General features: G+C 42.1%; 1 protein-coding gene across 2 annotated transcripts; it reads left to right on the top strand.

Annotated features, from left to right (window-relative positions):
• Positions 1–3,894: 3,894 nt before the first annotated feature.
• Positions 3,895–26,859, top strand: LOC116731729 (SNF-related serine/threonine-protein kinase-like). 2 transcript variants are annotated; one of them, XM_032581560.1, is made up of 9 exons: positions 3,895–4,190; positions 4,310–4,448; positions 9,497–9,863; positions 10,320–10,538; positions 12,482–12,728; positions 20,078–20,219; positions 22,116–22,328; positions 22,591–22,728; positions 24,071–26,859. In XM_032581560.1, the coding sequence occupies exons 3-9, from the start codon at positions 9,741–9,743 to the stop codon at positions 25,392–25,394; spliced, it is 2,406 nt and encodes an 801-aa protein (XP_032437451.1). In that variant the 5' UTR covers positions 3,895–4,190; positions 4,310–4,448; positions 9,497–9,740; the 3' UTR covers positions 25,395–26,859. The 2 variants fall into 2 exon arrangements, with proteins under 2 accessions (XP_032437451.1, XP_032437450.1); XM_032581559.1 differs by lacking the exon at positions 4,310–4,448.
• The last annotated feature ends 255 nt before the right edge of the window (positions 26,860–27,114 follow it).

The following is a 27,114-nucleotide window of genomic DNA, read 5'->3' as shown; positions in this document are numbered from 1 at the left end:
GTTTCCCTGCATCAATCGACTCCTTTCAAAGGAATTGATTACCATAGCAACATTCCTTTTTGTTTTCTTTTTTTTTAAAGCAGTGAAATGCATAAAGCTTGCATGGCAGTGTCCCATGAGTGACCAGGGTTTAACGCAGATTTAAGCAAAAAAAAATTCCACCCTGTTATGTCAGAGGTTAACGCAAAGTATTTTGTCACATGTCAACATACATGTGCCTGTAATATTGGGTCCTTGTAAAATTTTGTTCCATCTGAATAATAATGTATTTACCAGTCTATGAGTTACCTTGAATAAGTTACCTTGAATATTGAAAGTCGTTCTGCTACAATATAAAGTTTTTGTAAGACTTTACATATATATTAAAGTTTTATATCTTTAAGACAAAAACGGACCACAAAATGAAGGCAAGACAGATCAAACATGGGCTTTACATCCCTACTCCAAAACATGAACAGGAAACAGGCTACTGCTTTAAAATGAGGCTCCCCTTGTAAAAGGCTAGTAAATAGTTAAGATATACAAATTATCTCCAAGCATTTTACAAATTAACTGTTTTCGTATTATTTAAAGATGAGAAGGTACAATCTCCTGGTAACTTGCCAAATTTGTTTTCCATTTCAGACTACTTTGTGAGCACAATAAGCATTTGTAAATGTAATTTTTTTTTTTAGCATATATTATCCTTCTCACCCTTACTTAATGCATAAAAAAAATTAATGATAGATGAATATATAACGCATCTATTAGCCATCTATGAGGGGAACCTTATTGTGAAGTGGTACCGAAAAGAGCCCCCCAAATTATTTTAGAGCTATTTTCATGGCTAATACCGCCATCTGCTGGCAGTTTTGGTTGTGTGTTTTTCGAGTTGGTAGTATGCTTCATGATGGACCCGTTTTCATGTGCAGTCCCGTCTCCTACTACTTTTTATTTGTAGTAGGAAGATATATTACACAAACATGAACACACAACCTGTTTCCCGCACCAAATAATGCATGAACACCTTTTCACTAAAACACTTCCAAGGTGTACATAGTGCAGTTTTTAAATTGATACTTTCATACCGTAACTGTATATCAGTGTATTTACAAATTCATTGCAAAGAATTGTCCCCCAAGGGACTCCGTATGAATCGGACAAAAACCAGGAAGTTTACCACCGCGCAATTTTATTAAATGTCCACTAGGGAGCAGTGTCGGCTTATTCACTATAGAGGTGAAAACAAAGCAAGATATTTAATTATTTAAATTTCAGCTTTGAAGAGAGGAAGAAAAAAAAAATGCTGTTTTAAACCAAGTCCGGAGACGGTGTGTTGTCCTTTTTTTGTGTGTGTTTAATTACTATCCGCTGCTGCTGATGGAAGGAGCCATCTTGGTGTCTTTTTATAGAGCCTGCAGTCAGCTGGGTCCTGGCTGAAACAGGCCCGCGTGCTGAGAGACAGCACAACCAGCCAAACAGGTTGCTGCTCAGATCTCAGGCGGAGCTGGTAAATATTGCATAATGGTACACTTGAACACGGCCCAGCTGGTTGAGTGAAGAGAACAGGAACAAAGAGCGTTGCCAACACACACACACACACACACACACACACACACACCCTCTGTCACCACCGTTAGCCAGCCGTCGACTTCCGTAAAAACAATTAAGAGGATGAACTGACCGGAGAGGTCGGAGGCTGTTTTAATCCGATCACTGTGTTTTCATACACCTGAGCAATTTAATTTATGATTTAATTCATGTCACCTTCACGCTGTTGGTGCGTTTCATAGCGTTACGGCAGACTCTTAAATGAACAGAGGTCAGGAGGAGAGAAGTAGGCGAAAGTTAAATCTGTAAATTATCAGGGCAGATAAAGTAAACGCGCTGCTTTCCGTGCGTAGCTCTGACGTCTCAGCTTACGGCGCTGTCATTCATGGGCACCAAACCGGAAACGGCAACAATTATTCTTTCAAGATAAAAGCGCAGAATCTATTTCAGTTTGAGTACACAAGAGAAAACCAGTTTTCATGTCAGCATTGTATCCGGTTCTAATTGGGTTGTACTTCGATGCCCTTTAATTCTAATACCTACAATTAAACAGTTTTAATTGTAATAATTGTTCATTAAGTATTACATGCAATTCATTTCATTTGTCCAACTTATTAATTAAATAATTTGTAAAAGGCTCGTCTGAAACATTGGCGGCTTTTAATATGAGTGGTATGGCTCTCTGCTAGGGGTGGCATGACGCAGGGGGCGTCCTAAGCATTCAGGGGTCCAATTAGATGTGCCCTAATGAGCTTTCTATTCCATTGCTGAATTTTGAGTTTATTTTAAGCCTGTTTACCACGACTGACTAATGACTGAAGACTTTATAAAGATTTTGTCTGATTCGTTGCCTCTAGTTTAGTAATAACTTAAAAAAGTGATTTCACTGACTTTTCTTTAAAGCATCTTAGCATGTTTGCTAGTTTGTTTTCGACAGTTTATCCCCCTTTATTATTAGTCCTAAACAACCTTGTAGATGTATCTATAGATAAGGCTTAACACTGCAACAGGTGAAATTAGTAACTTTAACAAACTCTAATTATTGTTTCATCATGGCACCTGTCAGTGTGTGGGATTGTTTGGCAGTGAGGATTTTTCCTCAAAAGTCACTGTACTGCATCATAGGTGGGCAGAATGGGCAAGATAATTGGTTGGTTGAGTGAGTTTGACGGGTGATAAATTGCGACGGTTAGATGACTGGATCAGAGCGTCTTCAGAACTGCAGCTCTTGCTGTTTTGAGGATATTGGGCTGGTGTTCCCAGTCCGCTGTGGTCAATATCTATGAAAAGTGACCCAGGGCTGGAACACTGATGACTCAGCGACTCAGGGTCGTGGGAAGCCAAGGCTCATTGATGCGTGTAGGAAGTAAAGGCAGACCCGATCTAATAGATGACACCCATGGGTGATCTGTCACCCATACTGCTGATGAAGTTGATGCTGGTTCTGGAAGAAGGGGGCACTATTCTTAGGCAAGTGGTCATAATATTAACACTGATTGATGGATTTGTGGTCTTATGAGCAGCTATCAACTGATGCATGGTGGGTTCAATAGATTCCCTGGGCTTCAGCTCCATGCTGTTCCCAAAAACGTACCATCACATCATCATTTTCAAATACTGAAATATTGTCTATATTTATGAAAATCCTTAAATATTAATACAATATTTAACATCAGATATGGGCCTTTGAGTTTAATATAGAGCGCAATGTTTTCAAAACACAAATTCATAAAAAAAGGAAAATAATTTTTTTTGTCTCCCTACACCCAGAAGACAAATTGCGGCCCCTGTTGCTGAAGTCTGACCCAGCCCATTCTCATCCTAATGTTTTTTTCTGTCAGTGGACATTATACGTACAAGTATGACAATACCTGTTGAACTTAAAATGTATCTGATTTTTTTTCCCTCCATTATTTATTTCTACTTGTAAAACTGAAAAAGAAATGCTTAAAAAATAAGAAATAAAAAGAAAATGATGTTTGCAAAATAGAATAATTTGGATAACTTTCTTGTTGAAAAGTTTTTATTGTTAAATATATTTATATTTTTCTTTCTTTTTTTTTGCAGAATGCGCCTTGTTAGTTTAGTGCAGTTGAAAGAGAGAAGGGGGCTGAAGAGACGTAGTTTGCCCGGGGCACCAATAATAACAGAACCGCCTCTGCTTTAAGAATAGTTTGAGTTTGAAGATAAAATCGCGCGGATCTGAGATAATTGCTGACATAAATTTAAGATGCTTAGTGTGTTTTTTTAATTATTTTATTTTCATTTCTGACAGCTAAATTAAATCAAATCATCCACAACGACAGTCTGAATCCTTTTATTTTGAAAGCCTGGAGCTCCGCATCATCCTGCTACCTGTGTTTACTTGGCGCAGCTAATAGCGCCAGAGCGAAAGGGAAACAGAGGGCTTGAGTTGACAGTGTGACAGATTAACTCTGGACTGTTTGGGAGCGACCTTCCGCCGGTTCTCTCAGTGTAAGCGGCAGCAGTGTGTTGAACTGAGCGGTGACGGATATCAACCTGGTTTTAAAAAAGAAGAAGAAGAAGAAGAAAAAGAGAGAAAGGAAAAAAGGAAACCGTCCGAGAGCCGCGCACAATCAATCCCGCAGCATTGAAATGGACCAGATAGGACGCCTGGCGCTGCTTCGGATTCCTCTGTGGTAAGTCGGGCTGGTTCCTGGTGGGAGAATGCGGGCAGGTAGAATCCGGGGTGTTTGTGGTGAAGTTGGGTTGCGGTTCTGATGGGTTGTGTGTGTTTGTTTCATGCATCATGTTGCAGCGCTGCCCGATGAGCCGTTTGGCGCAGGCTGCTGCTGCTGCTGCTCTCTGCGCTGTCATGTTGTTGTGGATGCAGCCAGCAGGCGTGTTGACAGCAGCAGATTTCATGTGCATCCACAAACTCTACATTCAATGTATAAGTAAGTCCGGAGACTGACCTAGTCTGGATGCACATTATTATAGATAAATCATACACACGACGCTCTATTTATGCTGAGGGAGCTTTACTACAGCCTTGCATGCAGAACGAGGACAACATTGTTCAGGAAATGCTTGTATTAAATTAATATGTAGGTCATCATACACAGTTATTTCAGGTTGTACTGTGTGTAAAGGAAAACATGACACACTAAGTCGTGTTTTACCCTTATGGAGATATCATTTACCTCATATATCAGATCATAAAATATCCTGATGCAACATTCATGTCTACAGTGACATTAAGAAATCTGTAAAAAATTGAGTAGCACTTAAACCAAGCTTAAAAAAAATGTTCTGGTTAAAACCAAAAAGATGCAGCGATTCCTTCTTCCGTTATAATAATTAAGCATATTGATTACTTCCGGTGTAACGTTAAAACAATTTCTTGTTGATTTGATTCTGCAGAATATTTTAACGATTTTGATATTAGCTGGTGAATTAGCAAATCCGAAGTTGGCGTCTTAACAGGTGCCTGTCTCAAAATGGAGTTACTTTAAGAAGACGGATGTTACCACCCCAATGCTAGTCATGTGTCTCCCATGACATAAGTCAAATTAGTCTTCTTCGTTTAGAGTAGATTTCTTCTTTCGTCCAGCTGACAGCCAGTGTGCAGCAGCCTGTAGAGGATGTGCAACTCTGCATTGCTTTTTGCTCCAAACTGATCAAATTTTTGTCATCCTCTTTGGTAACAAAAAACCCCAAAAGGGATTCCAAACTGCATAACATGAGGAATAGTTGTTCATCATTTTGGAAGAGTGTAACTTTTTAAAACCTCGATAAGCTGAAGCTTAAAAAAAACCAAGAAAACTGATTTGTAAGATTCGATGGAACAGCGTGCCGATTCCACACAAGCGCCTGTACGCACCAGGTTGCAACATGCTTCTAGAGAAAACGAGGCCGCATTTTATCTTGCGTTAAAATTCCCCCCCGGGGCGTTTTCCAACTGCCACCTGGAGTGTGCAGCCATATTTTCCTTCAGAGGTTTGACTGTTCACTCCGTCTACCATTGATTGAGCAGACAAAAGAAGCAATAAAAAAGAAATGACTGCTACTGACATCTCAACTTTTCTTTCTTCTTTTTTTTTTTTTTTCGTCAACCACCTCTGGGCCTGTCACGATGACATTTTCTGGACGATAAATTGTCCCAGAAGGTATCGCGATAAACGATAATATGCTCGCTTTGAGACCATTTTCAAATATTATAATTCTACTGGCGTAATAACGCAAGAACACACTCTTAAACGCCAATAACCTTTACATTCTAATGATCATTTAACTATTTATCCAAAATAGATAACCAAAACATCAGAAATGACAAATAAAATGAATTATGACGTCTCTGTAGACAAAATTGTCCTTCAGAAATGGGCTATTTGAGAGAAAAGCACCAGGCTGAAGACCAGTTTTGGTAGAAAAAAGAAAAAACAATAATAAATGGAAATTATGGAGCTAGTTTTAATTTATCATGCGATCAATTGATTAATTGATTCATTGCTTATTGGAAGAGGCCTAATCACCTCTCGTCCCTCAAGTCTTGCTGCCCTGGACGGAGAGCCATGTCGTCCACATTAAAATCGACCACCATGTTTGATATTTTGGCGGTCTTATACCTTTACCGTACAAAAGACATAAAATATCTACGCTGTAAGGGGTTATGTCTCATTAAAAGGAGTTTAATTCATAGGAAGGGCAAATTATTTAGGTACACATCCAGGCATTTATCTGTTGCGACAAGTGATCCATATTTCAGTTTTTGCTTGGCTACTCTGAAAGCGACATGTCTGGGATGTTTCATCACCTGGGTGTCAAAGTTTCTAACTAATCAACAGTCAGATCACGCTCTTATCTGGGATTCATCGGGAGCTGTGGGAACGGTGCAGCTATTAAAACAGGCCTTTGACCTCAGATGCAGATACGAGTATCTCCCTGAACACACACACACACACACACAACTTACACACAGCTTACTTTGTAAATCAATACACCACCAGCTAACTCCCAACGTGTTATGCAACCAACTCTGAGGCGAGTGCGGCCTGTGGATAGACGCGTCGCAAAAGCCTAGCAGAGGGTGCGTATTTAACAATTCCTAACCTCATTCTTAGTTTGCAGATTTGTCAATCAGTTGCTCTGAGCCAATCAAGTGATTAAAACACTGAACACTAACACCTAAACGCTCCCTGTTTAGGCCAATAAGGAGTCTGGATTTAGACCGGCAGATCAGCCATTTGCGGATTATTAGCGGGTTTGACTCAGGCCAGCTCGGCCGCCGAGCGCCGCGCCGCAGCAAGCATTGATCTCACCTGGCCTGCCCCACCATCAGCACTCTGAGTGTGTGTTTGTGTGTGTGTGTGTGTTTTGTCCTTTCATCGCCTCGGTTACTGGAAAAATCAACACGCTTTTGATTGGCCATGTCGAAGAGAGAGAGGGGCTATATAAGAGTTTTGTTTTTTTTTAAACTTTTCTCTCAGGGTGTGTTTGTCTGCATGATGTTTGGTTGGAAAACTGACAAACTCTTTTTCTCACAGTTACAGTTTTTCCCGTTTTGGATCAGGCCAAACGCTTCCCCAGCCTTTTATAGTTTCCTTCGAGCAACCACAAGTTTCCATATAACCACAGACGGCAGATATTTCTACATCACCACTAGTCATGCCCATAGGTGTGCTTCCTTGGCAACCTTTGTTTAGTTTCATGTTGTCGTCTTCACGGAGCCCGCCGAAAAACGGGGCGCGCCTCGGTACAGCATCACCTCCCTGGAATGTTCCTCGCTGGCACGTTTTGTGTTTCGTGCTGCAAGTTTTGTTCTTGGCACGCAGGTAAATTCCTGGACGTGGAATGGCATCCTTGCCTGCAGGGTTTTTCTTTTTTTCTTTGTTCTGCAATCAGAGTGATGAAGCCACATGCTTCATCACCGGCGAGCATGAATGAACCGAGCGAAAGGTTAGAAGTGAGCAAGGCACGCAGCGTCTCAAAAGAACTCGGCGTTGAGTCATTGCTGGGAGGAAATATGCATTTATGCAACTTGGGAAAGAAAAACAGTTGATGAGTCATGGAGGTGATTGCTTGTTTTTAAAGGAGCAACAATTGGATTAATGATCAGGCGTGTCAGGGGCATGGCGCAGGGGGTTAGCACGCCCCACGTTTGGAGGCCTTAGTCCTCGACGCGAACATCACGGGTTCGACTCCCGGTCCCGACGACCTTTACCACATGTCTTCCCCCTCTCTCCTCACCCTCCTTCCTGTCTGCCTACTGTTGAAAAAATACGAGCCACTAGCGCCGCAAAAACTCTTTGGAGAAAAAAAATGGAAAAAAAAAAAAAAAAGATCAGGCGTGTCACGATAACAAATTTTTTTCTGGACGATAAATTGTTCCAGACGTTTTTGCGATAAACCACAATATTGTTGTTTTGAGACCATTTTAAAGTGACATAATGGTAATGGCAAAGTAATATTGCAAGAGCACATTCTCAAAGTTCAGAAAAATTCTAATGAACGTTTGACACTGGAACCGGAAGACGTTTTAAATATCCAAAAGAAACAAACAAAACAACAAATAAAATGAATTTTGAAGTCTTTGTAAATAAAATTGTCCTTTAATTAAAAAAAAAAAATGGCTGGTTGAGACCAAAGCACCAAACTGACGACTTTTATCATCCAGTTTTTGGTAGAAAGAGAGAAAAAGAAATAGATAAACGATAAATCACGGCAATGGAAGTAACCGAGTCTGTTTTAATTTATCACGCGATTAAAACGGTGTGAGTTGTTTTCCAGAAAAGTAGACTTGGAAGATTACAATGGATCGGAATCATCTCTGTAAGTTGGTGTCAACTCTCTTAAAGCCGTTTTATTATTGCTAAACACTTCATTATTTCAATTTAGCCTTTTTAGAGTTACACTAGGACGACTTATTTATATCTGTGGGCAGTAGATCTTTGACTTTGACACAGCAGCATTGTTGCGCCCATAAAAGGCTGTTTACAGAAGAGTGCAGCTCATCAGATGATAAAGCAGAGAAAAAAAGTGCCGAAATGAGGTGATGTGGAATCTGCCGATGAGTTTTAGCATACAGGTTCAAATTTATCACAACATGTGGAAAAAAGGCAATAGTGGTAAACAATCTATGTTTGTACCATGTAGATTCACTCACCAATGCAAAAATTTTTCACCAAATGGTACATTTGAGGCATTTATAGTTTTGCTTTCCTTCCCCAACTTGACCACTAGATATCACTTGCCTTTCATAATTGCTTGTGTTTTGGTTTTCCAGTTCACGTGTCGTTTATTCAGTCAAGAAGTTAAACTTCAAATGAACGTATCTGGAGTTTTCCAGTTGATATATGTGGTGATTTTACGCGGTGTTTTAACGGGGCTTTCATGGTCTGGACAACCAGTTTTTGAAGACTTTGCCTCAAGCCAAAACATTTTTTATTATTATTTTGCATAAATAACAGGTAATATTTGGGGTTGTTTGGACTGTGGTTTAAATTTACTAAACCATGTCACTGAACCCAGGGCCTGGTTTGGTAACCACAGCGATAGATGCATATTACAAAAAACGTAAGAAATGTTTCCTCAGGTATTAAAGAGTCAGTGTTTATTTATTACTGCTCTTGAATAAAACCTTATTATAAAAATACCTAACATGTCAAAAACCCATTTATAGTACAGAGTCATCTGCATATTAAGTGAACTTCAGCTAAGGTTAAGTATATATTTTAATCTAACGTTTATTTTTAAGTACACATTTTTATTTCTACATGCGGGTCAAGAAAGTTAAACTTTTATAGTTTCAGTGAATAAATGGTGAGACGTGATTTTTTAACAGATTAGCTACAGTTGAATAGCTGTACTTCTATACTTTGAGTGAAAAATCACTCATTATTAGAAATCACGATCTTAGCTAGATCGCGTTTGTTCTGGCACTTGCTGTCGCATTTGGGGTGAAGTCCGTTTTAATACGTTTCCTTTTCACTTTCCTCATCCTCAGATCACGAATTGATGGGACCGAGTTAAGCCGAGTGCTATGACAACACAAGCCTGAATGTTTAGCGCGACAGAGGAGATCCCTGTCAATCCTTAGACTCTGTACGACTACCTCAAGACACGGGAACAAAATAAAAGCTCCCAAAACAACTTCATCTAACGTCAACCGACTCAGGGGAAATGGAGAAGTGACAGCTGAAGACCAGCAGGCAACAAAAGGCTGATCCTCCCACCAGTCCGCCCGAGACATGTCGGGGCTGAAGCGCCATCATGACGGGAAGATCGCCGGGCTGTACGATCTCGATAAGACACTGGGCCGAGGACACTTCGCAGTGGTCAAGTTGGCACGACATGTCTTCACCGGAGAGAAGGTACGCTTGTACATGAAGCACATAAAGGTGAACCGCTTTGTTCCAAAGAGCATCATTTAGGGAAACCGTAGCTGCGCTTCCATTACAAATGTGTGCAAGTATATTTGTCGGAAAAACCCAATTTCCCAATTGTGGTGTTTCCATTAAATAATAAATGCAATTGAAACCACACGTGAATAAGCTTGTTCATGCAGTGAGTCACTAAAAGTCACGGCAACGACAAACAGTTACATGATGTATATCCGTAATTCAGCCATGGCGACAAGCCCCTTTTACTCGGGAGCGAAGACGTATGCGGCGTTTTGGCGAAATTGTAGTTGGCCATGTTAGACCAAAGTTATGGATTCATCAACACAAACAAACCATCATCTCCCTCCTAATACTTCCTGTCGTCGTCTGTCCTGCACACGAGTACGGTAGTTTGTTTCTTGACTTCTCCCTCTGGCTCTCCTCCAGGTCGCAGTGAAAGTCATAGACAAGACCAAGCTGGACCCGGTGGCACGGGGCCACCTTTTCCAGGAGGTCAGATGCATGAAAATGGTCCAGCACCCCAACGTGGTGCGCCTTTACGAGGTCATCGACACGGCCACCAAGCTCTACCTCATTCTCGAGCTGGGCGACGGGGGAGACATGTACGACTGCATCATGAAGCACGACGGAGGCCTCAGTGAAGAGGTGAGAGGGGGGGAGAGGATGGACGGCGTTGGACTAAGTGGTCACCAAGAGCTCGTCGACCTATTAGCCATTGTTTGTCTTTCATGTCATCGTCTGACCTTGGACTTGCCTCGAGAGAATTAAGAGTGATAAAAAAAAATTCAAAATTAATACTCATTATCTTGGGACAGGATGAAAATCTGCAGACGGGAATTTGGATGGATTAAAATCCCGTGTTTGAAGTGAGAACAATGTTTTGGTCGAAGGCAGTGCAACAGAGTTCAATGTTTGTCTGGCGCTCATGTTATTGTGCAGACAGATCCTTTGGAGTTCATTAGTTTAAGACCCCCAGGGGTAAGTCTGTGGCATTTAGCAGTGAAGCACTGCAAGTCAGGGCATAGAAAGGGACGAGTTGTTCAGTTTTAATAGACTTTAGTTGAGCCGTTTCTTCTTATTCAGGTATCCAGTGCCTTGATTCTATTTTGAAATAATTTGCTTTCTTGGCAGATGAAAGCAAATTATACAGCTACAGTTTAAAAAGTACATTTTATTGTTTCTCTGAGTCTGGAGTTAAATGAATTGGGTTTTACAAAGGTATAATGTGCCGGTTATAAGTTTTTAGTTGATGTTATTGATAAAGCAACATGTTTTAGCTTCTTCCTCTTTACGGGCAACTAAGCCCACTTTCCTCCGACTGGCTAACTTCCAGAAGCCTGCTGCAGTGCTCCACAGAGCCCCGTTAGCTGTGCTCCCATTACATTGCAGGTATGCTGTACTCGGAGTCTGTGGCCATATAAAGAATTCCTTTACTAGCTGACATTAGCGCGGAATGAAGTTGGAAAAAAAAAATAGCTGTAAACCTAATACTTAAAGCAGTCCTGACACTTTTATCTGGGGAGGTGGAAACTTTCTTATTGCATGAAGACATTTAAAACCTCTACTAAACTTTCCTCATGCTATCTTTGGACTGGGTTAGTTGTTTCTCACCTAGATGTTCTGCTATTTTAGCAAAGTAATAAAAACTATGACTTGTTTCTACAGATAACTCTACATTCTGAGAGCTATTTCTTTACTATCCATTTGGAATAGCTCACATTACTTCCAAAAGTACAATTACAATATTCTGTTTTAGATTCGTGTCAAAATGTTTCGCTTGCTAACAGTTGTCTTTTTGCTGATAGCTAGTTAGCAGGTTTTCTCTGTTTGTACTGTTTGTTTTTCAGCAGGTTAACAGATTTTTAATATTTGAATGTCTGACATTATGTCACACTTGTGTTTTTCTCAGACATCAGTTCATTTACATAGATTTATTTGTAACTTCTACCACAGTTTCACCGTGCGCTAGCTTGATTCCCACCAAAATGTTGTAGCTACTTCAGCAACGTGAACACAACAAATCTGTTTTTTTACAAATTCACATACAGAATGTCGCTAACTTTAGCGTTTGTTAGTATGAAATTATGTTCTTGACCCTGTTTTCCACTTTCAACAGCTTTTAAACGAAGCTTGACTTTCTTACTAATTAGCTGTTTGTTGCTTAAATATTGCTAGCTGCTTAGCGTGTTTCATTTTCTGTTCTTACATGTTGTTTCTGAGCAAGAAATACTATACAGGAAATCTTTTGCTAGCCGACATTAGCTTCAAATAATGTTGGGGGAAATGCTTAAACATCAAACTCAGCCGTTCTGACGTGTATCTGAGATAAATTTTACAATTAATTATTTAAACGCTCAACCTTCATTTTTCAACCAAAGCTTGTTTTGTTTTTTTCACACCATCATGCTGCTTAGGCATAGCGACTGCGACATGCAGTGTACATCCTAACCATGCTAAACGGCTAATGGCTATTATCTGTTTTTGTAGTTTATTTTGGGCGGTTGAAATCACCCACCAGGTAAACCGAAAGGCATCCATGAAACCACCTCTCTGACTGTGTTTCTCCCCCATCTCCCGTCTTTTTCAAGGTGGCCAAGTGCTACTTTGCCCAAATCGTCCACGCCATCTCCTACTGCCACCGGCTCCACGTGGTTCACAGGGACCTGAAGCCTGAAAATGTTGTTTTCTTCGAGAGGCAGGGCGTCGTCAAGCTCACCGACTTCGGCTTCAGCAACCGCTTCCAGCCCGGAAAGACGCTGAACACGTCCTGCGGCTCGCTGGCTTACTCGGCTCCTGAAATACTGCTGGGGGACGAGTACGACGCTCCGGCAGTCGGTAAGTCCGCAGCGGGAAGGACGCCAACCTGATTCCAACAGCCATTGGAATCAGTTGTTGCTGATGCTACAAAAAAATAAAATAAAGCGATGGTCTTTCTGCTAAAATGACCCCGAGTAATAGCGTTGACCACAGTGTTTGACCTTTTCCACATTATGGATGGACTCTGCTGACTACTTTGGCCTCCTGGCAGCTTATCAGCCAGCTGATAAAAGGGACGAAGGTGTCCAATATCCAGATTGTGCAAGTTGCAGCTTAGAAAGCAAGGTGATCAGCAACAATGCAGTCCTACACCTGTGATCTATTTTTGTTTGTATTTTGCCTTAATTAACAGTATTGGCCCTTCTACCGATAACAATATATCTGCCTAATCGGGATAAAGCAGATTTCCTCGTCGTTCCGTACTTCTGCATGCGCCTGAAGCAGCTTCGTATGCTTTGTTTCCACCGCAAGACGCATCTCTCCCAAAGACAACAAGCATTTGGGTATCAAATGAAATCGTAATGAGAAATCAAAACAGAGGCATCGCAGACCCCTCTTTCTCTACTGGGGGAGAGAAAGAGGTGCAAGGAACAAGAGGGAAGTAGACGGAGCGAGAAGAGGCGTCAGCAGTTCTTGTGTCTGCCCAGAGGCCACTGCGTCAGAGCAAATGCAGGGGAAAGAAAAGGCAGCAGCAAGAGAGAAGCAGTGTCTGTTTTTCTGACTGAGTGGATTTGCTGTGGCTATTTCCATCTGTCTTTCTCTCTCTCTCCCTTTTTGCAGAGCATCTTCCATATTCCTAAAAGTAGAGTAATCATAGGGCTCTTTGGTTGGATGTGTGTGCTCTGTCTGAGGACTCGCTTGTGTATACTGTCAATGCACGGATGTGTGTGTGTGTGTGTTCTGTGCTGTGGAGCAGCTGCATCGCCCCTGCGTTATTGTTCATTCGGCTGAGATGATGATGTTTTGATTGTTGGGATTATCCACCCAGCCGGCATGTAATATCGTTCCCCGCCGTAGCGGCGGCTAAAGCCTGATGCAGAGCAGTCTGGACGGAGGCCGGCGGTCCTGACATTTAAGAGGCTCCCGGTTACCTGTTCGTGGGTTACAAGCAACAACGCCGACAGAATCCGCAGGACGCCGAGGTTCCTCTCAAGTCACGCCAAGTGGCACGGAGCCCAGTTTGCAGCAGAGATAAAGAGGCTGTTAACACCCGGGCTTTATCGAGCCGGGCTCGCTCGGAGGTTGTCGGTCGCGTAAGGAAGTCCTTGAGAACGCGAGATAATTCGACCAGGAGTTCACGTAACAGAGTGGTTAATAAGTCACAGCTCAAGATTCCAATAAAAAAAGAAAAAGCTACATGCACAAGCAATGACGCAAGTAAAATTGCTGCCACCCTTTCGCAAAGATAATCCCCAACCTTTAATTTCAGTGCATTTAATCAGTTGAGGGGAAAGAAATGCCACATTAAGAAATAATTGTTTTTCATTAACAAACTTGGAAAAAAAAAACTATGAAGCTCACTGTTGGAGAAATGCAGCCTAGCTTGGCTTTTTTCAGTTACCTATTCTCCATAAGAACCACTGGACTTGAGCTATGCAGGGTAGGAAATAGCTCAGTCTGTCCTGCAATGAGGAACATAAAGTTTGTTCAGCTTTACTTAACCTCGCCATTGCAATCTCATCTCCCTTCAGTGCTGCTTCTGGGATTTCTCCCAATGAGTTGGATTTCTCCGCTAGAACTTCAACCAGGCCAATCAGTGCGCAGGAGGAGGAGGAGTTGTGAGCGATGACGTAGAGTTTCTGCTCTGCTTCTGAATCGTTTCCTGCTCATGGATTTAATTGGCAATGGCAGTAGAGGAAGTGAACAAAGCCATTCAGTCCATGTTGGCCACGCTTCTAAATATTGAGCAATTAAAGTCTGAGCAAGAGGAATGTTTAAGACATTTTATTACTGGCAAAAATGGCTCTACTCCATCGGGGTTCTGCAAAAGTCTCTGCAGTGGGAGTATTGTTTTTTTTTTGACTTCTCCGCGCATAATTTCCGATAAACTTTATAGCGTCGCTTCTCCACGGCTGTCGTAGCTTATTACATACGTCATGGCCAAATGTTAGCGACTGGCTAAAATCCAGTACGATTGTTTGAAACTTCAACAAACTCCACGCCTCTGGCAAGCAATCGTTTCTAAACATCCGAGGGCCCAGACCCTCTGTACGACGCGAAGCGTAGAACAAGAGGCCAGTTTTTACCAGGTTAAGCTTTACTGGGACTTTAAATGGAATTGTCCGCTTTGGTCAATCATTTCTAGCTACAAACATTTCAGGTGGGTTTGATGTGATAGCAACAGATTCATTTATTTAATTACTACTGTCGAGAACCATTTATTTTCTTCCTTTCAAAATACCTGGACATTTTTGCTTAAGCTGTGTGGTCTCAGGAAGTCTTTGAAATACCAGGAAGTTTGAAAATCTAATTAAAATTCAGACGTTTTTTTTTTTTTTAAAAGACATATTTACATTCTATTGAATTTATTGCTGGAAAAAAAAAAAATTCAGCAATAATTCCCACTCACAAAAATCCGTTTAAAATCGTATCACTCTGATGCCCTGCAGTTTAAAATTGTGCAAACGCTTGGCGGGTTATTTTCTAATTTATCTTCATCTTTTCTCCCCAGTCCTGCAGAGAATCCTCTCTTTATTTTTCTGGCAGGATTCCACTCTCATACCTGCGCCAAAATAAATTGATCTCTTAAAAAGCTCATAATGAGCAGAGCCTCCCTGGTGCTCAATGTTTTTTTTTTTTTTCTGTTTTGTTTTTTTATTCTGAGATCTTTAAGGAAATTGGGACTGATGCGCTTTTATACCCATCAGGAGGCAAACTTGGTCTTGCTCCAATTAGTGGAAGGAGCCAGGAAGAGGAGCGAGGGGTCATGATGTGACCGCTTTTGTTGACTCACAGTTAAGTAGCAGGTACTGACGAACAGGGGCGTTGTCCAATCCTTTTGACAAAACCTAATATTTGGGGAACTTTAGTTGTTTCTCGCCTCATTGATGAGGATTCTTGGTCCTCGTCATTACTTTGTTAAAAAGCTTAAAATGTTGTGAATTTTGTGCCGCATCTGCTGGTGGCCAGATTGCTGCCATGAGCCGTTCTGTTTTATTAGCGGCGGTGGAATCTATTCCATCGTTATTTTATTAATTAGCCTTTTTTTTTTTTTTTTTGACATCTATGCTTATTTGCTTGATAATTCTGCTCGTATTTGAGAAGGATTGTGTCATTAAATGAGAGCATTTGCAATTCTGTTCTTCTAAGAAAACCTCGAAGGATGTCGGAGATTTGCATTTTGGTGTTTTATTTTTTTTTTTTTTGGAGTGTATGATGTCGGACTGATAAGTGCTTTTTCTTCTCTGATGTTCTCGGCTGTGTGGGCTTTCTTTTTTGTCTCCAATAAATGGGAAGTTAAATATAGCTCTGCTCCTCCTCTTCAAAAAAGCTCAAGCTGCTCTTAAAAATAATAACTTACCTAATAGCATTCCCAAAGAACACAAGCAAGGCGCATGCATCATTCAGAGCTGCGTCTGTGTATAAAATGGGGGTATTTTGTGTCATTGTGTGTTGCATAATGCAGTGCCAGGCATATTTATTGGCGCTATTGGTAGAGATGATTAAAAAAAAAAAGAAAAAAGAAATCCTAAAATAAAGTCAACATTTATTGAGTAAGCATTATAGTTTGCCGGTTTGTGTTTACCTGGCAGATGTTGTATTTTCAGAGTACAACCAAACGTCATGTAGTTCTTGCTCCACAGTTTGAGAACCATGCTTCATGATAATGGGGAAAAAAAGATTAGTTTCTGTCTTTGTTAGGCTATAGAAAAGGCTCTTGATCTTTCAAAGAGTTCAAGATGATGATTTTTTTTTTTTTAGATGGGTATCTGTTAGGGGTGCACCGATTGTGGTCTTTAGGCCGATCAGTGTTTACCGATCTTTTAAGAAAGCCGAGTTTAGCTCCTCTTTTAAAAGAGCTCACAACCTTCTGAATGTGTTTGCCTAATTAAAGTCTCAGGCTGAATTGTTGCATAATAAGATTAGGCAAATTCAACAATGTGCCGGAGTTCGTTTTGTTTTTTTTTGTTTTTGTTTTTTTCGCAGTCTCGGTTTGGCTCATTTTAATCCTACGAACCTGTTTCCAGTTATAGACGTGCGAAGTTTGTTTGATTTTTTTTTTTTTTAAGAAAGAAACATAAACAGAGAGAAATATTCCTCAACATAGTACAATTTTTTTTTTTTTCACGGAGTATAAATGTACTCTGAATATTTTCGGTGTGTGATTTTGCTCCTGCAATAAAATCAAAATTTTACAGGAGGAGTTTTATAAATCATAACCAAGGGGAACAAACGTATTTATTCCCCAATCAGCAGGGCCAGGCTGAGTTTAGCTCATTTTGGCGCAGGGTTAAAAAATATCAGCACACAAAGGACTGCTTATTGTTGTTTATTTCGAGAAGCAGTTATATAAAAAGCAATATTCTGGGCTGCAGAAAGGAACGTTCACTCTGAGAGAGCCGTCAACACCAAGCAGCCTTCATTCAGTGCGACGCTACAGTCTGTCAACCATCTGGTTTATAAATAAAGTTAACGACAGGAAGTTCGAACGGACGGCTGACGTAAGTAAATGAGGGAGCGGGGCTTGCCGTTGCTAGGCTACGCCGCTGACGGGTGGGGGGTAAAGAGGCGGCCGCGGCAGCTTTCGCTCCCTCCATCAGCAGAATGAGACGCCGCCGCTCACGGCGGGGCAACACGTTCTGACTCCGACAGATTGGATTCTCCGGCGTGTTCTGGCAAACTGGAGCGAAGCGGAGACACGCAAAGATAAATCACCGGGGGTCCGAGGATGATAAATCCACCGGGGCTCCTCCGTATTCAGACTGCTGCAAGTTACAAAAGCACACGTTTTGTCAAGGGGGGATTAGGGATGGATCAACTTCTCCTTAAAAAGCGAGCTGTCACTTCTGTTTGGTTTTAATTTTCACCCTGAAGCACGTTTAATGAACAACAACAACAACAAAAAAAAAAAAAAAACAGTACATAGTTGTTTCAGGAGGTTCTTTAGAAACGCACCACGGCAGATTTTTAAAAACATTCACCGTGAATTAAATGAATGTGCTCTGTGAGCCAGGGGCGGTCCTAGTCTGTTCGGCGCCCTGGGCGAAAAACATTCAGCGCCTCCCTTTTCTCCCTGCTTTTTCAACCAACCATGTCGCATCATTTAAATTCCCGTACACTCTGAGAATTTCTGAAAAACATGAACGTGTGACGCAGTGTAGGCGTATGGGCTGTTTGACTGAAGCAGAGAATGAAACAAAAAATATACATGTAATGTCTGTGATATTGGTAAATATAATATCCACAATTGAAGACCACGCAGCACTTCTTAGCTAATGGCTATTTAACATGACCCGCGTTACATCACAAGATCGTTGCCGTTAGTAATTCTAGTTTCACTTTCCTATGTTGTAGTTCAGTTTCAGAAGAATTAAAATCTTAAAACTGTAATATTTTTTTGGCAGAAAGTCAAATATGTCGTCCTAAGCTGCTAACCGCAAACAACGAAGCTCACGCCGCCCTCGACGAGAAGCCGCCCTGGGCCGCTGCCCGGTCTCAATCTTTCTTGGTTTCTTTGGAGCTCACATTGTTGCTACTTTAATGTCTAATTCTGACAGAGGTCGTGTCAATGCGTTTTACACCGTGTTCCAATCTGCGACCTAATTCACAATCACCTGAAAGCCTTTCACAGCAATCTGAATGTATCTGAGCAGGCTTTCAGCTGATAGGCATATAGATTTTTTTTTTATGTTTAAATAGTAACCTAAGAAGTAGCACTCTAGTTAATTAAAGCAGGAAGAAAAGAAACCCTCTCTCCTTAAATCAGTCAGATTTTGCTGAGAAGGGGCCGAAAAGTCACTGATTGTGCGCTTCTACAGGAGTCGGCGTACGAGTGTGTGATATGTGTGTCAGTGGAGCATCCTGCTGACCGGAGCAGCAGCGACAGCCCTGAGCACAGAAAGCTGTGCTGCTGCTTCTTCTTTTTCTTCTTTTTAAAAAAATAATCAGACTAAAAGAACTGTTCCATGAAATTAGCATTTGCATGAAGCTCTGAGGGATGAACACGTTAACCCACTTTCCTGTCGACTGTGTGTGTGTGTATGTGGGTGTGCGTGCGTGGGTGTGTGTGCGTGTGTTGACATGCGAGCGCGCCGCTGGCTGCAGGCAGCCGTGCAGAGCCTCGTCTTCGCTTAGACAGACGCATCCTGAGCCGGCACGTATTTATGGAAATGGTTTCTGATCGAATGTGCTTCACGCTCCGTTTTAACCCAGGGAGGAGACAGCTCATATGTACATATATATATATATATATATATATATATATATATATATATATATATATATATATGCATGATGTTTTGGAGGGCAAGTGGAAAAAAATGGCCACTTTGTGCAGCACATGGAGCCGCCAGCAGTCTTATTTGTGTGATATTTATGACACAGATTGAACGTCATGTATATCTGCCTCTTCCAAATGGAGGATCCATCAGCAGCGAGATTTGTTTGCAAAACGCAACCAGCCACAAATCTAGCAACTTTTTTTCCTGTGGCATTGGAGACTTTGTCGACATTAGCCTGCGATTCCATTGACCATACATTTGCGCAGTTTGGCGTTTAAAAAATTTATTTGCTTAATGGATTTTAAAAAATAACAAAAAAATAAATAAATAAATAAGTTTTTTGCCTAAATATTTTTGTCACAACAATGAGATGGGTTTTTTTATTTTGCAAAACTGCAATGGAAATGCAGTCACGTGATCAACAACAGGATGCTACTACTGGCGAAAACCACAAAGAAGACGGCAGGAAGTAGTTGGATGATCATAGTGCGGCATGTTTTTTAACGACTTATTGATTCACGTCTGATTTTAATTGTGTTTGTCATTTAATGGAAACACCGCAATTGTAGAATTGTGTTGTTTCGACATTAGAGGAATATAGACAAAGATTTGCGCACATTTGTAATGGAAACGCAACTGCTGTCGATCAATTTTTTTAAAAAGTGAATCGGCCAGAAAACTGGCATCTGTAATAATAGCCATATGTTATCTGATGTAAATAAAAAGCAAAACACAAACAATTTCAGAAGGTCACTTCTTTTGTTCAGAGGAAACCGGGTAGATGCTCTAGCACCACCCAGTGTCTATCTGTATCTTATCTAGGTCACTAACCAGTGAAAACATGCATGCCTCACTTTGTGTTTTCTTCCTTTTAAAATTAGCCCTTCTTGCTTCACCGTTGACGGTGTTCCCTCTCCGTGTGTGCAGATATCTGGAGTCTGGGGGTGATCCTCTTCATGCTGGTGTGCGGTCAGCCCCCCTTCCAGGAGGCCAACGACAGCGAGACCCTCACCATGATCATGGACTGTAGATACACGGTGCCTCTGCACGTCTCCCCTGCCTGCAGAGAGTGAGTAATGCCCCGGCAACGCAAACCCACACAGAGGGACGGAGCACTCTGCAGGTGCTGCATATTTCATGTTTGGAGATGTGTGAAGGAGAGGAGAGGAGAGCAGAGGAGCGAAGGGTGTGGCCGTTCTTCGTTGTGTCCTGCTTTCTTCCACCCAGCTGCTGCAGCGAGCTGCTCCAGCAGGGATGCGGCGCTGCGTTAAGTGGAACTAATGCACCCGCTTCCAAATCGTTTCTGTCTTGTTGGGTTTTTTTTCTCTCTTTCTTTCTTTCTTTCTTTCTTTGAGCACAGCGAGGGTTTAATGTCGCATCCAGACAGAAAGAAAGAATTTTGAGCAGCCGAAGCTCGGAACGCGCGTTGTGTTTGGCCTCGACTCTATTACTCTGTGTGGACGTGAACACAGTGCTACAAACGGCGGCACTTACCCTGGTTTCCAATGAGGCCTTGGGGAGTCGGGGGGGGGGGGGGGGGGAACAGGACTTCCTTCTGCTTGTGTGACTGAACAATTTAGCCAGGGAACATCTGCTGGGGTGATGGGCGTATGATTTCGTGTTTTAAACCGGGTGAGCAGAAAACACAAATGTAAAAGAATGCTGGGATGACATTAGTCTTAGCATTAACTGACTTAAAACAGTAAGGTTCAAAGGTTAGTTTATTTGGTAATTTGTTGTATACATAAACTTTTGAACACTCCAATACCTCTTGTGTCTCCTGGGTAGGACTTAAATTTTAATGGTTTAGAGCTTCCAAGTACTAAATTTTCAAAATTTCTGGAAACCTTAATTTAATACTATTTGCAAAAGTATGTATGCTTCTTGCACTTTCCAACATTTTATTATATTACAACCCTCTAATTGGGATTTTATGTGATAGACCAACACAAGCTGTTGCATAATTGTAAGGTGGAAGGAAGACAAACATGTAGCTTTCAACATTTGTTTTACAAGGAAAAATCTGAAAAGTGTGGCATTCTTGTGTACTCTGTCCCCTCTTTTAGGGCTTTACAATCTGGCTGAAAAACTTATCACGATATAAGCGTTTCATATCAGTCAAAATTGAAAAATTACTGATTCGTTTTTGTGGCCTGATATTTCCTGTTTTATCCACAACTTTCAGTCCACAACATTGTTTTTCATTTTTAACTAGTTTCCAGGCAGTGTGAGGAACCTGAAACTGCTGCTGCGCGAGTTACTCACACACATTGTTGCTAGGTAACCAAAGAGGGCTTAATTTGCCGTGAGAGGTTCAGCGGCTAAAGCCTTTCTTCTGCCTATATCTCCCAGAATGCTGTGCAGTTCTGGATCAGAATTCAGTGAATATGAATGAATATTGAATGTTTTATCAGATGTATTATCTATCGATATTTATTGCGTGTCTATCGCAATATATATTGTTATTGATTTATTGTCCAGCCTAGTTTAATCTTATGGAGGATCTTTTCTTTAAATGTTTGTCAGAGAATATGAAGCTTCATCAAGGTCAGAGAACACACCAGATTGGTTCAGGGATAAAGTTGGGAAGAAGTTTAATAAGAAGTTTCACTCTTAAATTTTTCAAGACTTAAAGGCTCCAAAGCAGAGACGCAGAAACTACTGAAGCCTCTGCAAAGCCTCACCTGGACAGAGGAAAGACGTGTAGTCCTTTAGAGACATGTAAATAGAAATGAAGCTGTTGAGTTTAATTGCAAGAAGTCACAAGCAGAGTGATAAAACTTTAACCACCATTTGGCCTGCTGCTACTGCTCAGTTAAATGGTTATTATCTTTGTTTAACATACATTGTGTAAAACCTTACACCATTACAAGTAGGGGGGAAGAAAAGAGCCGCTTTATTTTTTAAATTTGGAAATCATCGATTGAAACCCCATGATGCTAATCTCCACCCTGCCTCCCTCCAGCCTTATAGGCCACATGCTACAGAGAGACCCAAAGAAACGAGCGACGCTAGAGCAGATCGAGGGCCACGAATGGCTCCAAGGCGTCGACCCCTCCCCGGCCACCAAGCTGTCCACCCCTCTGGTGTCGTACCGCAGCCTATCGGAGGAGGAGCACGGCTCCATCATTCAGCGCATGGTGCTGGGGAGCATCGCCGACAGAGACGCCATAACCGAGTACGTATCTCCTACCGATTGAACCATAAACATGCATACACAAGTAGCAAAAATAATCTCCACTAAAGCTCAATCGACTGTCATCAACTGTTTAAAACGCAACTAAGCCGCTAATTGTGAGTTGCCGCCATGTTGAATTCAATCTCATTTGCCGTCCCCGACCTCTTGGGTTATGGTGGTTGTTCAACAAAACAGAAAAGTAGAAGAAAAAGTTGATATGCGAGGGGAATTCTTGATTTAGGTTTTGTAACTACTGTCTCAGGGCTCTGGAGTCGAACCAATACAACCACATCACAGCTACCTACTTCCTGCTGGCGGAGAGGATGCTGAGGGACAGGCAGGAGAAAGAGCAGCAGCACAGCCAGACGCGGTCGCCCAGCCCAAGCAAGGCCCAGTTCAGGTAAATACATACTTCCCACATCGTCATACACACGCACACACGCACACGCCCACACACACGTACACACGCGTATTGGAGGTCCGCGTTTCTTGAAGCGGACAGGGAGCTGTCTCTGCAACGTCGCGTACAGTCAATCTCCAGAAAGTAAATCCGACAGAAGATGGAAAGGCAGAGCTGTTTGCTGAGCGGGGATTGAAGAGCAGACGGACGAGAGAAACAGTGAAGAAGAAAAAGCAACACTGTTTATTCATTTAGAGGGAAAGACATGTTGAAGCGTTGACCTTAAATCAGAAAAGATTTTCATTTAAATTATGATACAAACTTAATTAATGAAATCATTACATTTTTTTATTAGTATCGATGTGTTTGTGAAATTAGCTTGGAAGCAGCTAACCAGCTACCTAGCAAAGTTTAGTAATAATCACGGGTGCTGAATGTAATTCTCTATGTTAAAGATTAGTATTTAAAAATAAGTATTACTATGTACTGTATATTATTATTATTATTGCTAAAAAAAAGCATCAAGCATCAAACTGAAACTTTCCCATTTCCATGTGTATTCTTGAGTTAGCTAAGAGCTAGTGCTGGAACAGTGCTTATTTTGCATTTTCAAACATCAGCTAATGCAAATATAAAATATATTTTGTAAATATACATTTTTAAGCTGTATTCATAAAAATGAACTCTGTTAGCCTATTTGTTTACTAATGCTCTTAAAGAATATGCTGGTGAAATCATTTCTATCTGAGAGCAAGCTAAGCTCTAGCTGGCATAGCTTAGCATAAAGAGCTGGGCTCAGCTGTTGGTCCAGCACCACTTATTAAGGAATAGTTCAATGTAAACTATATAGTAATAGTGAATAGGAAACTGTTTTCTAGTTTGCCCATAAACCTCTCAGATAAACGACATAGGATGTAACTGTTAACTTTTATTAATATTACTGAACAATAGGTTAGGAAAAGAAACGTTTTTCTCTGAAAGAAGCTAACAGCTTGTTAGCATGCACTAGCTCAAGCCAGAAAATGGATTTGTTTGGCTACGTCAAAGGACTGGAAATGCTTTGAAGTTGCCTCTTAGGTTAAATTTGTGGTTTTGCTTGAGGTAAAATGATTTTTCTATTTTCTTTTTTTTTAACTACTTTGAACAAGCACTTATATGCTAGCTTTTTTTATTGGTTCTGTCTTTTAGCTTTTGAACATGGAACATTTGTGTTTTCTTTGCTAGCATCTCTCATGCTAAGCTGATATTAGATTTTATTCTCTTTAATTATTCATCTGAGATCAACGTAAATAACCTTTCTTGTGTATTTTTCACTAACATTATTGTGTGCAATCCTTCACAGGCAATCTTGGCCTACCAGAGTAGATGTTCACCAGGAAGTCAGTGACGGGATTGGAGGTCCTGCCATATCCCACCCTGGAGGGCCCCAGTCCCCCGCCCGCAGCGCTGAGAGCCTCCACAAAGGTCCTAGACCTAAAACCGCACTGCTGGACCTCAGTCAGCGGCAGGAGATCCAGACGCCACCTTCCAGCCAACCGCAGGCTGCACGACAAAATCAGGAGAAGAGTTTGAGGCCCCTGGCGAAGCCCCACTCCAACCCCCTCAGGCTGGGCTCCCTGGGGTCTGTGGGACCGTGCAAACCACGAAGTCCCAGTCTGTTCAGCGTCGAAGAGGACGAGGAAGAAGAAGGAGCGGAGGATAAATGCTTGCCCCCTTCTGCTCTGCCTTCGCAAGTAGTGCTTCGCTCCAAAGCCTCCTGCTCCTCTTCCTCCATGTCTTCTTCTAGCAATCGTATGACTTCTCGAATGAGCGCTCCGGTTCTAAACCAGATCCACGAGGAAGACAAAGAAGACGACGAAGAGGAGGAAAGTAGAGAATTACGTGGATTTGGTCCTCCTAAACCAAGTCTTAGCCTCAATTTGAACTCTAGAATTCCATCTCCATCAACGCTAATATCCTCTCCTAAGACGCCAACAAACGCCACTTTTACCCCCAGCTCAGAGACGAGTGACGAAGAGACAGAGAGTCATTTTAAACCTCACGCATTGACTGTGGTGGGACAAGAGGACGATAGGGAAGACAGGAAAGGGGACGGAGAAAAAAGAGGGGCAGGACAGGGCAGTCCGCCCAACTGTGCCAGTCCGGGGTCGGGGTCAGTACAGGGGAAGGGTACGGCCAAAGCAGCCAGTGGGCTGGTGGAGAGCCTAAAACTCATGAGTCTGTGTCTGAGCTCTCAGTTCCACAACCTGACGGGCGGAGGTGGAGGCGGAGGAGGAGGCGGCGGTGGAGGCTCCGGCGGCAGCGTCGGCGTCAGCAGCAGCGTTGGGGCCGACTCCCAAGAGCGCCCCATGTGGCGGATGTGCATGGGCGGCTCCACCGGCAGCCTGGACAAAGTGTCGCTGCTCGGCGGGCCGTCGCCAAAGGGGAACTTCTACCACCAGCCGCCACTGGGGGACGTGCTGGCGGACCCCCTGCTGGACGGACCCTGCTCAGGAACCCTGAGACTGGGGGAGCTGGACTTGGCCCGGGAGAACCACAGGAACATAAAGAACCGCGCGCTGCAGATGCCTCTGAACGAGAAGACGCTGTCGGTCAACATTCACCGTGGCCCCAAGGAGGGCCTGCTCTGCACCCCGACCCCACACAGCTGCTGCCAGGTCATATAGCCCCACGCGGCTGTGTCAGTCACACTCCACCCCCTTCTCCCGTTCAAATCACTTCTCTTCCTGCTTTTTATTCAGCTTACAACGACCGGTTGTCGTGAGTTCACACTGATTTAATTTGATTATTTTTTTTTTCGTTCTTGTTTGGTGTTGATTAACACCTAACGGTGGGTCGCTGGGAGGGAACCCAAACGGCAAAATTGCACATTTGGAGACGTAAAAAGTCTCCACGGAGGAGACGGCGCGTAGGTACGTGAAGCACTTTCAGTAATATTAAACAGAACACTAAGGGGACGTTTTGACTTGACGGTGTGTTTAATCTGAGTCTTTAAAAATAGAAGCAGATAGAGGAGGAGCTCCGAACCGCTCCGCTTCTTCACACTTCTTCTTCTACTGTATGTACACAGTGTTCGCACCTAGATCACTAAAATAAGCTGACGACTGAAAGCTGGCAAACTTTAGTATTGTGTTACATATCATGATTTGTGTTTTTTTTAAATGTTTTTTTAATGTTTTTTTAGACAATCTTTTATTATCGTAATATCGAACGTCCGTTTTCATTTGAACGAGGGAAAAATACAGGGCGAAAACGGATAACGGCACTTGAGCATGATGGAGGCACACGATATATTTTTTATCATTGTTAGATGTTTTATTTATCTTGAACATGGCCTGCAGAAAGAAAACACACACTTTGGTTTTTGTGTTTTTATTGGGTTTTTTTTTTTTTTGCTGTTGAATCTCTGCAGATTTTGTACATATGTGAATAGCCCGACAGTACTCCGTACCCGTAGTATTAATGGTAAAGTCGTATCGCAGTAGAGACCCGAATGCTAGATCCTTGTACGCCATTATCCTGTCATTCCTACTGCATCGTCAAGAGCTGTTGGGGTTTTTTTTACACGCTCGCAAAAAAAAAAAAGAAAGAACATTAAGCGAAATTTAAACTTGGCAAAGGCAGCTCTGAAAACTCAAAAGCGGCCCTCGATCGCGTGAGGAAGGGGACAAAAAACAAAACAAACAAACAACAAAATAAAATCAAACTCTGGGTGCAGACACAGACCGCGTCCATCCTGTAGTTTCTCCAGGAGCACAGTAGCCACTGCTGTAGCGTATTCCAAGACTACAACGAAAAAGGGGGTTTTTACAAGAACACAACAACACTACCCCGCCCACCCAAGTGTTGATCTCTGTAACTGAATGTGCGACCCACCCCTAGTGGAATATATAAACCGATGACAGTGCATGTGTTTTTGCTGTAGCAACCCTCATTTCTCACCCACGAGGTCAAAACCACCTGTTGTCTCTACCTAAGTAAACGGATAGAAGTGGTCACTTTACTGTAACCTCACAGCAATACCAGCAACTGCAAAATGTACAATGGATGTGCCATAAAAATCTGTCTCAAGCATATTGTACTGTATGTATATGATAGAGATCTATTACAATAAAAATGATGTGAATGATGTCTAAGAGCTGTTGGCTTTTCCTCAAATAAGAGTTCAGTCCTGACAGCTGCAGTAGGGGGTTCTGAGAAAACTGTGGAAAATTTGAGCGAGGCTCCTCCCCTTTTCCTTCCAAAGCTCCTCCCCCTCAGCAGAGAACTGAAGAAATCGTCAGTTTCCCTTTGACTTTTGGTTGTTTCTCCGCCATTAGCACAACCGCAGCACACCGACAATCTTGATCTTGAACGGCGGTACCTGCTGTGTGAGGTAAAGGTGTG

Source organism: Xiphophorus hellerii, chromosome 13 (assembly GCF_003331165.1).
Source record: "Xiphophorus hellerii strain 12219 chromosome 13, Xiphophorus_hellerii-4.1, whole genome shotgun sequence".
Lineage (NCBI taxonomy): Eukaryota > Metazoa > Chordata > Actinopteri > Cyprinodontiformes > Poeciliidae > Xiphophorus > Xiphophorus hellerii.
The sequence above is the reverse complement of the archived record's forward strand: the minus strand, read 5'-3'. Positions and strand labels throughout refer to the sequence as shown.

Coding starts and splice junctions, on each gene's coding strand:
- LOC116731729 (XM_032581559.1), top strand. CDS start 9,741: ATGTCGGGGCTGAAGCGCCATCATGACGGGAAGATCGCCGGGCTGTAC. Junction 20,220..22,115: donor GTCTCCCCTGCCTGCAGAGA/GTGAGTAATGCC, acceptor GCCTCCCTCCAG/CCTTATAGGCCACATGCTAC. Junction 22,329..22,590: donor GACAGAGACGCCATAACCGA/GTACGTATCTCC, acceptor CTACTGTCTCAG/GGCTCTGGAGTCGAACCAAT.